The 14,205-nt window shown below is 47.8% G+C and overlaps 2 protein-coding genes across 2 annotated transcripts in view; both read left to right on the forward strand.

Moving 5' to 3' along the window:
• Positions 1-304: 304 nt before the first annotated feature.
• LOC117398694 (DNA-directed RNA polymerase II subunit RPB7) lies at positions 305-6,981 on the forward strand. Its single transcript, XM_059020556.1, has 8 exons — positions 305-498; positions 830-939; positions 2,720-2,879; positions 3,073-3,123; positions 4,359-4,424; positions 4,944-5,015; positions 6,195-6,228; positions 6,758-6,981. The coding sequence occupies exons 1-8, from the start codon at positions 487-489 to the stop codon at positions 6,769-6,771; spliced, it is 519 nt and encodes a 172-aa protein (XP_058876539.1). The 5' UTR covers positions 305-486; the 3' UTR covers positions 6,772-6,981.
• A 1,875-nt stretch (positions 6,982-8,856) lies between these two features.
• Positions 8,857-14,205, forward strand: part of LOC131730506 (elongation factor 1-gamma-like) — a 10,782-nt gene continuing 5,433 nt past the window's right edge. Inside the window, exons 1-7 of the mRNA XM_059020553.1 lie at positions 8,857-8,934; positions 11,464-11,622; positions 12,071-12,134; positions 12,373-12,515; positions 13,239-13,382; positions 13,639-13,768; positions 14,107-14,205. The exon at positions 14,107-14,205 is cut by the window's right edge and continues 100 nt beyond it. Of these exons, the coding sequence (XP_058876536.1) occupies positions 8,923-8,934; positions 11,464-11,622; positions 12,071-12,134; positions 12,373-12,515; positions 13,239-13,382; positions 13,639-13,768; positions 14,107-14,205 (751 nt within the window). The 5' untranslated portion in view covers positions 8,857-8,922. The remainder of the gene's footprint in view (positions 8,935-11,463; positions 11,623-12,070; positions 12,135-12,372; positions 12,516-13,238; positions 13,383-13,638; positions 13,769-14,106) is intronic.

The following is a 14,205-nucleotide window of genomic DNA, read 5'->3' on the forward strand; positions in this document are numbered from 1 at the left end:
GATGGGGGAGAATCTACACAATACAAGACATCTAGGATATCTACTATTGAGAATATCTCTCTGAGAGAGACAGGGCAGGTGGAAAGACAGCAGACCTAGAAAAGGAAATGAAGAATCATACACGTTTAAAATCCTCAACTCGCTAATAAAATAACACCGCAGCCCGCGTCCCTCTCGATGCTCTCTCTCGCACGATCGCTGAACTGGAACCAGCAGCGCCGGGGGCGGGGCTGAGGGGGCGGGGTTTGGAACGCACATGCGCAGTGTGGGCGTGGTTATGCTGATGAGGCTACCGCCTTGCTTTGAACGACTGATCCGGAAGTGGTTGTAGTAAGTGGAGCGGACGCGGTAACGGGGTCTTCGTTTGCTCGCCTCGCTGCACGATTCTGTAATATTACGTATTTTATTTTAGTTTTTTTAAAAGACTGAAACGTTTTCGTTTTTTTTGGTGTTCGTCTTTGTTGCAAAGCAGAAAGAGCGGCCGCGATGTTTTACCATGTGAGTGAAGGGATGCGTTTCTGTGATTGTGTTACATTGACTGGAATGGATAAAGTTTTAGATTCACTGCGAGGTGATTTGGCTCCGGGGAAACTCGAATAATAATTCATATTTACTAACCTGATCCCCGCTAGCAAACCCAAAGCATCTGAAACGTGTTTAACCGAGTTCTGGTGATGAATGAATGTAAGGATACTGCGACTCGTCTGATCTCCCTACACCAAACTGAAATGTGAAAGCGGCTTCTATTACTGTAGCGTCAAAGCGAACGGGATTGATCAATGTGGACTCTCTCTCTCTCTCTCTCTCTCTCTCTCTGTTTTTTTTCTAGATTTCTCTGGAGCACGAGATCTTGCTTCACCCGCGGTACTTCGGTCCGAACCTCCTGAACACCGTGAAGCAGAAACTCTTCACCGAGGTGGAGGGAACCTGCACGGGGAAGTGAGTGAGAGAGAGAGGGGGGGCTGGGAACGAGACTCCCGCTGCACAGCACTGTGATCCACGCCTGGTTTCACTGGGAGTTTAATAATGTGTCTGGTGAATGGTGATTGCATTGCCCCTGTCTCTGTGTTGAATGATGATCACATTGCCCCTGTGTCTCTGTCTCTGTGTTGAATGGTGATTGCATTGCCCCTGTCTCTCTGTCTCTGTGTTGAATGGTGATTGCATTGCCCCTGTCTCTCTGTCTCTGTGTTGAACGGTGATCGTATTGCCCCTGTCTCTCTGTCTCTGTGTTGAATGGTGATTGCATTGCCCCTGTCTCTGTGTTGAATGGTGATCACATTGCCCCTGTGTCTCTGTCTCTGTGTTGAATGCTGATTGCATTGCCCCTGTCTCTCTGTCTCTGTGTTGAACGGTGATCGCATTGCCCCTGTCTCTCTGTGTTGAACGGTGATTGCATTGCCCCTGTCTCTCTGTGTTGAATGGTGATCGCATTGCCCCTGTCTCTCTGTGTTGAACGGTGATTGCATTGCCCCTGTCTCTCTGTGTTGAATGGTGATTGCATTGCCCCTGTGTCTCTGTGTTGAATGGTGATCGCATTGCCCCTGTCTCTCTGTCTCTGTGTTGAATGGTGATTGCATTGCCCCTGTCTCTCTGTCTCTGTGTTGAACGGTGATCGCATTGCCCCTGTCTCTCTGTGTTGAACGGTGATTGCATTGCCCCTGTCTCTCTGTGTTGAATGGTGATCGCATTGCCCCTGTCTCTCTGTGTTGAACGGTGATTGCATTGCCCCTGTCTCTCTGTGTTGAATGGTGATTGCATTGCCCCTGTGTCTCTGTGTTGAATGGTGATCACATTGCCCCTGTCTCTCTGTCTCTGTGTTGAATGGTGATTGCATTGCCCCTGTCTCTCTGTCTCTGTGTTGAACGGTGATTGCATTGCCCCTGTCTCTCTGTCTCTGTGTTGAATGATGATCACATTGCCCCTGTGTCTCTGTCTCTCTGTTTAATGGTGATTGCATTGCCCCTGTGTCTCTGTCTCTCTGTTTAATGGTGATTGCATTGCCCCTGTCTCTCTGTCTCTGTGTTGAACGGTGATCGCATTGCCCCTGTCTCTCTGTCTCTGTGTTGAATGGTGATCGCATTGCCCCTGTCTCTCTGTCTCTGTGTTGAACGGTGATTGCATTGCCCCTGTCTCTGTGTTGAATGGTGATCGCATTGCCCCTGTGTCTCTGTCTCTGTGTTGAATGGTGATTGCATTGCCCCTGTCTCTCTGTCTCTGTGTTGAATGGTGATCGCATTGCCCCTGTCTCTCTGTCTCTGTGTTGAATGGTGATCGCATTGCCCCTGTGTCTCTGTCTCTGTGTTGAATGGTGATTGCATTGCCCCTGTCTCTCTGTCTCTGTGTTGAATGGTGATTGCATTGCCCCTGTCTCTCTGTCTCTGTGTTGAATGGTGATTGCATTGCCCCTGTCTCTCTGTCTCTGTGTTGAATGGTGATTGCATTGCCCCTGTCTCTCTGTCTCTGTGTTGAATGGTGATCGCATTGCCCCTGTCTCTCTGTCTCTGTGTTGAATGGTGATCGCATTGCCCCTGTCTCTCTGTCTCTGTGTTGAATGGTGATTGCATTGCCCCTGTCTCTCTGTCTCTGTGTTGAACGGTGATCGCATTGCCCCTGTCTCTCTGTCTCTGTGTTGAATGGTGATTGCATTGCCCCTGTCTCTCTGTCTCTGTGTTGAATGGTGATCGCATTGCCCCTGTCTCTCTGTCTCCCTCCTCAGGTACGGGTTTGTAATTGCGGTCACCACCATTGATAATATCGGCGCGGGGGTGATCCAGCCCAGCAGAGGCTTCGTTCTCTACCCGGTCAAGTACAAGGCCATCGTGTTCCGGCCCTTCAAGGGAGAGGTGGTCGACGCCGTGGTCACTCAGGTCAACAAGGTGAGAGGAGAGCACAGGATTTTTTTTTTCTTGGCAATGAATACACGAGCTGTGGGTGTTTATATTATTATTTTCTCAATATATAAATTATACTTGCTACCATCTCTCTCTCTCTCTCTCTCCCTCTCCCTTTCTCTCTCTCCCCCCTCTCTCTCTCTCCCTCTCTCCCTCTCCCTTTCTCTCTCTCTCTCAGGTCGGGCTCTTCACTGAGATTGGCCCCATGTCCTGCTTCATCTCCAGACACGTGAGTCTCGCTGAACGTATTCCTGCAGCACAGCGTGGAGAGAGAGACGCTGGCTCTGTGTGACAGTGTGGAGAGAGAGAGACGCTGGCTCTGTGTGACAGTGTGGAGAGAGAGAGACGCTGGCTCTGTGTGACAGTGTGGAGAGAGACGCTGGCTCTGTGTGACAGTGTGGAGAGAGAGACGCTGGCTCTGTGTGACAGTGTGGAGAGAGACACGCTGGCTCTGTGACAGTGTGGAGAGAGAGACGCTGGCTCTGTGTGACAGTGTGGAGAGAGAGACACGCTGGCTCTGTGACAGTGTGGAGAGAGAGATGCTGGCTCTGTGTGACAGTGTGGAGAGAGACGCTGGCTCTGTGTGACAGTGTGGAGAGAGAGACGCTGGCTCTGTGTGACAGTGTGGAGAGAGAGACGCTGGCTCTGTGTGACAGTGTGGAGAGAGGCGCTGGCTCTGTGTGACAGTGTGGAGAGAGAGACGCTGGCTCTGTGTGACAGTGTGTGGAGAGAGAGAGACGCTGGCTCTGTGACAGTGTGGAGAGAGAGACGCTGGCTCTGTGTGACAGTGTGGAGAGAGAGGCGCTGGCTCTGTGTGACAGTGTGAAGAGAGAGACGCTGGCTCTGTGTGACAGTGTGTGGAGAGAGAGAGACGCTGGCTCTGTGACAGTGTGGAGAGAGAGACGCTGGCTCTGTGTGACAGTGTGGAGAGAGATGCTGGCTCTGTGTGACAGTGTGGAGAGAGAGACGCTGGCTCTGTGTGACAGTGTGGAGAGAGAGAGACGCTGGCTCTGTGTGACAGTGTGGAGAGAGACGCTGGCTCTGTGTGACAGTGTGGAGAGAGAGACGCTGGCTCTGTGTGACAGTGTGGAGAGAGAGACGCTGGCTCTGTGTGACAGTGTGGAGAGAGAGACGCTGGCTCTGTGTGACAGTGTGGAGAGAGAGACGCTGGCTCTGTGTGACAGTGTGGAGAGAGAGACGCTGGCTCTGTGTGACAGTGTGGAGAGAGATGCTGGCTCTGTGTGACAGTGTGGAGAGAGACGCTGGCTCTGTGTGACAGTGTGGAGAGAGAGACGCTGGCTCTGACAGTGTGGAGAGAGAGACGCTGGCTCTGTGTGACAGTGTGGAGAGAGAGAGAGACGCTGGCTCTGTGTGACAGTGTGGAGAGAGACGCTGGCTCTGTGAGTGACAGTGTGGACGGTGAGGGACGGTGTGGACGGTCACGGCCTCTGTCTTGTTTTGCAGTCGATCCCCTCCGAGATGGAGTTCGACCCCAACTCCAACCCCCCCTGCTACAAGACCACCGACGAGGTGAGTGTCAGAGACGCGCAGAGACACGCACGCAGAGCCACGCAGAGACACACACACGCACACAGAGACACGCATATTTTGTTTGTTCTCGGCTGTGTTTGTGTTTGTTTTCAGGGTTGTGTTTGTTTTCAGGGCTGTGGTTGTGTTTGTTTTCAGGGCTGTGGTTGTGTTTGTTCTCAGGGCTGTGTTTGTGTTTGTTTTCAGGGCTGTGGTTGTGTTTGTTTTCAGGGCTGTGGTTGTGTTTGTTTTCAGGGCTGTGGTTGTGTTTGTTTTCAGGGTTGTGTTTGTTTTCAGGGCTGTGTTTGTGTTTGTTTTCAGGGTTGTGTTTGTTCTCAGGGCTGTGGTTGTGTTTGTTTTCAGGGCTGTGTTTGTGTTTGTTTTCAGTCTTGTGTTTGTTCTCAGGGCTGTGGTTGTGTTTGTTTTCAGGGCTGTGGTTGTGTTTGTTTTCAGGGCTGTGGTTGTGTTTGTTTTCAGGGCTGTGGTTGTGTTTGTTTTCAGTCTTGTGTTTGTTTGTTTCAGGACATTGTGATTCAGCAGGATGATGAGATTCGATTGAAGATTGTCGGGACGAGAGTCGACAAGAACGACATTGTGAGTCCCGAGTCTGTCTGTCTGTCCTGACCCCAGTGAGACAGGAACACAGCCCTGCCTCATTGATTCCTGGTCAGACCCTGCTGTCCTGTTTAAGACCCTTCACTGATTCACTGCTCAGTGTTCAGCAGTGTTGTGATGTGAGAGAGCTGAAGAGAGCTAAAGAGAGCTAGAGAGAGCTGAGAGAGAGATACAGAGAGCTGAGAGAGAGATACAGAGATACAGAGAGCTGAGAGAGAGAGATACAGAGAGCTGAGAGAGAGAGATACAGAGAGCTGAGAGAGAGAGATACAGAGAGCTGAGAGAGAGAGATACAGAGAGCTGAGAGAGAGAGATACAGAGAGCTGAGAGAGAGAGATACAGAGAGCTGAGAGAGAGATACAGAGAGCTGAGAGAGATACAGAAAGCTGAGAGAGAGAGATACAGAGAGCTGAGAGAGATACAGAGATACAGAGAGCTGAGAGAGAGAGATACAGAGAGCTGAGAGAGAGAGATACAGAGAGCTGAGAGAGAGATACAGAGAGCTGAGAGAGAGATACAGAGAGCTGAGAGAGAGATACAGAGAGCTGAGAGAGAGATACAGAGAGCTGAGAGAGAGATACAGAGAGCTGAGAGAGAGAGATACAGAGAGCTGAGAGAGAGAGATACAGAGAGCTGAGAGAGAGAGAGATACAGAGAGCTGAGAGAGAGATACAGAGAGCTGAGAGAGAGAGAGAGATACAGAGATACAGAGAGCTGAGAGAGAGACTCCCTCAGGCAGACAGAATTGAGGGTTTTCTGCTCCAAGAGGAGAAGCTGCAGGTCTTACTGGGGAGAGGAGAGAGGGAAGCAGGAAGAGCCACAGGGCCAGAGACGCACAGCAGCCGAGCCCGACACACAGATATCCTCGTTATTTCAACACTGCTTCAGCTTGTCATGCCAGTGAAGTATCTGAACTTGAATAAAGAGAGAGAGAGTCCTGGAGCTGCAGCCTCGCAGTGTTCAGAGCAGTGATGCAACAGCCAGCACTGTTACATGTGAATCAGACTCTGTGTGCTCTGAGTAACCCCTGTTCTCTCCCTGTCCTCCTCTCCTCCTCTCCCTCTCTCTCCTCCTCCCCTCCCCCTCCCCCTCTCTCTCTCTCTCCTCCTCTCCTCCTCCCCTCCCCTCCCCCTCCCCCTCTCTCTCTCTCTCCTCCAGTTTGCTATCGGCTCCCTGATGGATGACTATCTGGGTAAGTTTCGTTTTTTGTCTGATCTCTGCGTTCTGAATTTCAGGCTGTCATCAACACCTCGTCGTCATGCATTTTAAATCTGTGGCTCTCTTACGGAGTCCCAAGCAGAGATGTTCATCGCTTCAGGTTTTTTTTTGTTTTTTTTAAATGTTTATTTTTTTGGTATTTTTTATTGTTTTTCAAAAAATTAACAATTGCAAAGCTGATTTCTTCTGTTACGATAAGAGACAGCGTGCGCACGTAATGACATCACTGCGCACAGTTACATCACTGCGCACAGTGACATCACTGCGCACAGTGACATCACTGCTCGTAAGGTTTCACTTTCAATTTTAGTTTCAGTAGAAACACTAAAAGAAACTTCATAAATGAAGCGATAAACGATAAATTTTTTTTTTTCTTCAATGTCTTCTAGTAGTTTTTTTTTTCATCGGGTTTTCTTTGTGAAAGCTCAGATCTGCCGCCTCCGATCCCGAGTGATTTTATAAAGATGTGCTCGTCTTAGAAACGTCTCCCTTTCCCCCCGCAGGTCTGGTTAGTTAGCGTGTGCGTGTGCGTGTGCGTGCGCGTGCCGGGAGGAGAGGAGCCTGCTGTCTCAACGGATCTTTCTTTAAAATGTTTCTCAGAAATGACAGTCGACACGTCAAGTTATTATTATTATTATTGTATATTTTTTTAAATAATAAAAAAGTGAAAATAATAACAACGATGGTGTTTTCTTTCAGTGTAATAAAATCTTTTTGACCTCCCACATTTCCACTGTCGTCTTGTACTGATGTTTCTGTGACTTCACGATTAGTCTCATTACTATTATTATTATTATTATTATTATTATTATTATTTACTTTTTCACTCTGTCTGGTAAATCACAAGATTCTCTAGCAGGAGAGTCTAATCACTCAATCCCAGTCCTGGAGCCCCATTAGATATACATTATAAAGACATTTCAGAGGGCTGGATCGCATCAATATCAGGGTCTAGCGCTGTATATTATAAAGACATTTCAGAGGGCTGGATCGCATCGATATCAGGGTCTAGAGCTGTATATTATAAAGACATTTCAGAGGGCTGGATCGCATCAATATCAGGGTCTAGTGCTGTATATTATAAAGACATTTCAGAGGGCTGGATCGCATTGATATCAGGGTCTAGCGCTGTATATTATAAAGACATTTCAGAGGGCTGGATCGCATCGATATCAGGGTCTAGTGCTGTATATTATAAAGACATTTCAGAGGGCTGGATCGCATCGATATCAGGGTCTAGTGCTGTATATTATAAAGACATTTCAGAGGGCTGGATCACATCACTATCAGGGTCTAGCGCTGTATATTATAAAGACATTTCAGAGGGCTGGATCGCATCAATATCAGGGTCTAGTGCTGTATATTATAAAGACATTTCAGAGGGCTGGATCGCATCAATATCAGGGTCTAGTGCTGTATATTATAAAGACATTTCAGAGGGCTGGATCGCATCGATATCAGGGTCTAGCGCTGTATATTATAAAGACATTTCAGAGGGCTGGATCGCATCACTATCAGGGTCTAGCGCTGTATATTATAAAGACATTTCAGAGGGCTGGATCGCATCGATATCAGGGTCTAGCGCTGTATATTATAAAGACATTTCAGAGGGCTGGATCGCATCGATATCAGGGTCTAGCGCTGTATATTATAAAGGCATTTCAGAGGGCTGGATCGCATCACTATCAGGGTCTAGTGCTGTATATTATAAAGACATTTCAGAGGGCTGGATCGCATCGATATCAGGGTCTAGCACTGTATATTATAAAGACATTTCAGAGGGCTGGATCGCATCGATATCAGAGTCTAGCGCTGTATATTATAAAGACATTTCAGAGGGCTGGATCGCATCACTATCAGGGTCTAGCGCTGTATATTATAAAGACATTTCAGAGGGCTGGATCGCATCAATATCAGGGTCTAGTGCTGTATATTATAAAGACATTTCAGAGGGCTGGATCGCATCGATATCAGGGTCTAGCGCTGTATATTATAAAGACATTTCAGAGGGCTGGATCGCATCAATATCAGGGTCTAGCGCTGTATATTATAAAGACATTTCAGAGGGCTGGATCGCATCAATATCAGGGTCTAGTGCTGTATATTATAAAGACATTTCAGAGGGCTGGATCGCATCGATATCAGGGTCTAGTGCTGTATATTATAAAGACATTTCAGAGGGCTGGATCGCATCGATATCAGGGTCTAGCGCTGTATATTATAAAGACATTTCAGAGGGCTGGATCGCATCAATATCAGGGTCTAGCGCTGTATATTATAAAGACATTTCAGAGGGCTGGATCGCATCGATATCAGGGTCTAGCGCTGTATATTATAAAGACATTTCAGAGGGCTGGATCGCATCAATATCAGGGTCTAGCGCTGTATATTATAAAGACATTTCAGAGGGCTGGATCGCATCACTATCAGGGTCTAGTGCTGTATATTATAAAGACATTTCAGAGGGCTGGATCGCATTACTATCAGGGTCTGCTATGTGTTCAGGAATATCCAATCTGGTAATAATATAAAGCGGTTGTCCGCCCCTGGCCCCGCCCACCTCCATGACGCCCCGCCCTCGCCCCGCCCTCTCTCAGACGCCCCGCCCCCTGCCTGTCTTTACGGCAGTGTCGCGCGCCGCTCCTCCTTCTCTCTCTTTTTCTTGAACATGGCGGCCGGGGTGAGTGGATCTTTAGGCTCGTTTCATCCGATTGAAATCTCCTCCATCCTACCCCGCGTCCTCACCGCAGAGCCCCGGCGAGAGCCCGCGTCTCTGCCCGGGGCCGGGGAAGCAGCGATTTTGAAGGAGGGGGGGAGTATTTGAGAGGAATCACAGAAACCGAGCCGGCTGTAGCTTTCTTTAACAGGGATTTTCATTTGATTTTGAATTGTTTGTAATGTCCAGTTTGCCTCACGGAGGTCGGCTCTTCCGTGGCGTTTCTTCATAAGAAACTGTGTGATAAAGACGAGCTCTTAACCGTGTTCCCCGAAATGTGATTGGCAAAGTCGCAGGATAAATAAAGCCTACGTTTTCAAAACGGCATTGAAAATAATTCTGCTTGAAGTGTGTTTCGTGTTATTAATATTAATGTGCTGGTCTTGTTGGGAAGTCGTTTTTCTGGGTGGGTTTTTAATATTAATGTGCTGGTCTTGTTGGGAAGTCGTTTTTCTGGGTGGGTTTTTAATATTAATGTGCTGGTCTTGTTGGGAAGTCGTTTTTCTGGGTGGGTTTTTAATATTAATGTGCTGGTCTTGTTGGGAAGTCGTTTTTCTGGGTGGGTTTTTAATATTAATGTGCTGGTCTTGTTGGGAAGTCGTTTTTCTGGGTGTGTTTTTAATATTAATGTGCTGGTCTTGTTGGGAAGTCGTTTTTCTGGGTGGGTTTTTAATATTAATGTGCTGGTCTTGTTGGGAAGTCGTTTTTCTGGGTGGGTTTTTAATATTAATGTGCTGGTCTTGTTGGGAAGTCGTTTTTCTGGGTGGGTTTTTAATATTAATGTGCTGGTCTTGTTGGGAAGTCGTTTTTCTGGGTGGGTTTTTAATATTAATGTGCTGGTCTTGTTGGGAAGTCGTTTTTCTGGGTGGGTTTTTAATATTAATGTGCTGGTCTTGTTGGGAAGTCGTTTTTCTGGGTGGGTTTTTAATATTAATGTGCTGGTCTTGTTGGGAAGTCGTTTTTCTGGGTGGGTTTTTAATATTAATGTGCTGGTCTTGTTGGGAAGTCGTTTTTCTGGGTGGGTTTTTAATATTAATGTGCTGGTCTTGTTGGGAAGTCGTTTTTCTGGGTGGGTTTTTAATATTAATGTGCTGGTCTTGTTGGGAAGTCGTTTTTCTGGGTGGGTTTTTAATATTAATGTGCTGGTCTTGTTGGGAAGTCGTTTTTCTGGGTGGGTTTTTAATATTAATGTGCTGGTCTTGTTGGGGAGTCGTTTTTCTGGGTGGGTTTTTAATATTAATGTGCTGGTCTTGTTGGGAAGTCGTTTTTTCTGGGTGGGTTTTTAATATTAATGTGCTGGTCTTGTTGGGAAGTCGTTTTTCTGGGTGGGTTTTTAATATTAATGTGCTGGTCTTGTTGGGAAGTCGTTTTTCTGGGTGGGTTTTCTTGTGGCAAGGAGTCGGTTTTTAAATAATGTGATTTCTTGATATCGCGTTGAACTTGGCGTGCTGGTCTTAGCGTTAAACTGACGCGTCGACTCCCCGTCCGGACACGTCGCGACAAAGACGTGCGGATTGAATGAATGAATAAATGAATATATAATTAATAAAACTCCGTGTCCGGGGGGGGGGCATTTATATTTGTGTTAAAATGTGGTGGGGTGAAAGTTTCTTCCGGTACTTAAGAGGTAAAAAAAAATAATAATTAATAATTAAATCTCCCGAAATAGCGTGAGCTGAGCGGCCGGCTTGCTCACACACACACACATACATGCATACATATATATATATATATATATATATATATATATATATATATATAATGTGTGTATGTGTGTGTGTATATATGTGTATATATATGTAATGTGTGTGTATATATATAGAGTCCGCTGTGTGGATTGCGATAGAGTTGAAGCAAATCTAAACCAGGCAGTACGTGTGTACGTCATGGATCGGTGTAACGTCAATATATATACATAATGACGTCACAACTCACTATTTTAATAATCAACTACAGCCAATATTCACTCCAGGTATTAATGTTATTTATTATTGGTAATGAGTGTTCAGCTTCGGTTCTTATTTATTGATAGATGTGTATTCAGCGCTACCCTGTGTTTGTTAATGATATAGCCGTGATGTCATTCCTTGGTTTTATGTACAGCTCGTGGAAAGTCCATGCTTTTATTTTTGTATTTAAATAGACCGGATTGGCTCGCTGAAATGCCACTTTGATTAGACCAATGCTTATTGGTCGATTTCTCATGAGGGATTTATAATTTGACAAATCACCACCCTCCGAACTGCCCCGTTCTCAAACGAGGCCGCGGTCTCAACGGGGGAATCTCCTGGTTTAATAAATACATCTGGAACTGTATTAGACTTTTAAATATTAGTTTAGTAGAAATACCAGGAGAAACTGAAATACAGGAAAAGACAACAGAATCCTCTCTCTCTCTCTCTCTCTCTCTCTCTCTCTCTCTCTCTCTCTCTCTCTCTCTCTCTCTCTCTCTCTCTCTCTCTCTCTCTCTCTCTCTCTCTCTCTCTCTCTCAGACTCTCTACACCTATCCAGAGAACTGGAGGGCTTTCAAAGCCCTGATCGCTGCCCAGTACAGCGGAGCCAAGGTCCAGGTGGCCTCCTCCCCGCCCCAGTTCCACTTCGGACAGACCAACAAGACCCCGGATTTCCTCAAGAAATTCCCCCTGGGGAAGGTGAGTGCGCTGGGGGTCGGGGTGCTGGCTACATGCCTTTCTACTGGATAAACGCTCCTGGATATTTTTATTTAATTACGTTTTTCAACTTTTAACATACTTGGTACAATATTAGTGAAGGGTGTTGGGCTGCCGTTGAATAAGTGTGATCCAGTCCTGGTTTCACTGGGAGTTTAATAATCAGACACACCTGAGCTTGTTAGCTAGACACACTGGGGGCTGATCAAGCTGGTAGCAGTAAAACCTGGACTGGATCACACTGCTGTGCAATAGGAGTCTGATTCCCAGCCCTGTTTCCCTTAGTTATCAGTCTCTTCCAGTTTCACCTGAATAATACTGAAGGTTTGTGATGTGAAACTCGTCTCTCTCTCTCTCTCTCTCTCTCTCCTCTCTCTCTCTCTCTCTCTCTCTCTCTCTCTCTCTCTCTCTCTCTCTCTCTCTCTCTCAGGTCCCAGCCTTCCAGGGAGATGATGGTTTCTGTCTGTTTGAAAGCAACGCCATCGCTCACTACTGTAAGTGCTGCCCAGCTCTCCCCCTCCACCCAGCCTCTCCCTGTGCTCTTGCTGCTCCCCTGCCCTGCTCGTGTTACCCCCTCCCTCTCTCCTGCCCTGCTCGTGTTACCCCCCTCCCTCTCCCCTGCCCTGCTCGTGTTAACCCCTCCCTCTCCCCTGCCCTGCTCGTGTTAACCCCTCCCTCTCCCCTGCCCTGCTCGTGTTAACCCCTTCCTCTCCCCTGCCCTCCTCTCCTCAGTGGGCTCGGACGCGCTGCGTGGCTCCTCGAAGGAAGCTGCTGCTCAGGTCCTGCAGTGGATGAGTTTTGCCGACAGCGAGATCGTTCCTCCAGCCAGCGCCTGGGTCTTCCCTACCTTGGGCATCATGCAGTACAACAAGCAGGTAACCAGGGGGCACCACAGAGTCACGAATACACTCCCACGATCCAGCCCTCTGAAATGCCTTTATAATATACAGCGCTAGACCCTGATATTGATGCGATCCAGCCCTCTGAAATGTCTTTATAATATACAGCGCTAGACCCTGATATTGATGCGATCCAGCCCTCTGAAATGTCTTTATAATATACAGCGCTAGACCCTGATATTGATGCGATCCAGCCCTCTGAAATGTCTTTATAATATACAGCGCTAGACCCTGATATTGATGCGATCCAGCCCTCTGAAATGTCTTTATAATATACAGCGCTAGACCCTGATATTGATGCTATCCAGCCCTCTGAAATGTCTTTATAATATACAGCACTAGACCCTGATAGTGATGCGATCCAGCCCTCTGAAATGTCTTTATAATATACAGCGCTAGACCCTGATATTGATGCGATCCAGCCCTCTGAAATGTCTTTATAATATACAGCGCTAGACCCTGATATTGATGCGATCCAGCCCTCTGAAATGTCTTTATAATATACAGCACTAGACCCTGATATCGATGCGATCCAGCCCTCTGAAATGTCTTTATAATATACAGCGCTAGACCCTGATATCGATGCGATCCAGCCCTCTGAAATGTCTTTATAATATACAGCGCTAGACCCTGATATTGATGCGAAATGTTAACCCTCGCCTCTCTGGTCCTCTGTGTTAACCCTCGCCTCTCCCCCAGGCGACAGAGCTTGCGAAGGAGGAAGTGCGCAGGCTGCTGGAGCTGCTGAATGAGCATCTGAAGAGCAGGACCTTCCTGGTGGGAGAGCGAGTGAGCCTGGCTGACATCAGCGTGGCCTGCGCGCTGCTCTGGCTGTACAAACAGGTACTGAGAGACAGGGAGTGACTGTGTGTGTGGAGGAGAGGGAGTGTGAGAGTGTCTCGCTGTGTGGCCTGCGCCCTGGTCTATACAAACAGGTACTGAGAGAGAGGGAGTGACTGTGTGCAGGGGTGTGTCTGGCTGTGCGCCCTGCTCTATACAGACAGGCAGGGAGACTCTTGAGTAGGAGAGACTCACGTGCGTGTGTGTGTGTGTCTGCCTGCCTCTCCTCCTGTGTAACCCGCTCCCTCTCTCCCCCCAGGTCCTGGAGCCTGCTTTCAGACAGCCCTTCCCCAACACAAACCGCTGGTTCAGCACCTGCATCAACCAGCCGCAGTTCAGAGCTGTGCTGGGAGAGGTGCGGCTGTGTGAGAAGATGGCTCAGTTCGATGGTGAGTCACCAGCAGCTGAGAGACCTGGACTTGACTGCTGTGTGTGTTTCTGATAGGGGAGCGTTTGTGTGTGTTTCTGATAGGGGTGTTCAGTCAGGGAGGGCAGTAAGACTCCTATTGCACAGCAGTGTCACCCATTCCAGGTTTTACTACCAGCTTGATCAGCCCCCGGTGTGTCTTATTTAACTCCTAGTGAAACCAGGAATGGATCAAACAGCTGTGCAGTTTTTTGTTCTGTCCCTGCATGCTTGTCTTGTAACAACATTGGGATCAGCTCTAAACTACCCCGCCCCAGTTACTGACGGGTTTAACCCTTTCCTGCCCTCTCGCCTCGACAGCCAAGAAGTTCAGCGAGATGCAGCCCAAGAAGGAGGGAGCCCCGAAGAAAGAGAAGGCGAGCAAGGAGGCCAAACCCCAGCCCGAGAAGAAAGAGAAGA

The sequence above is a fragment of the Acipenser ruthenus genome, unplaced genomic scaffold (assembly GCF_902713425.1).
Source record: "Acipenser ruthenus unplaced genomic scaffold, fAciRut3.2 maternal haplotype, whole genome shotgun sequence".
NCBI classification, from domain to species: Eukaryota; Metazoa; Chordata; class Actinopteri; order Acipenseriformes; family Acipenseridae; genus Acipenser; species Acipenser ruthenus.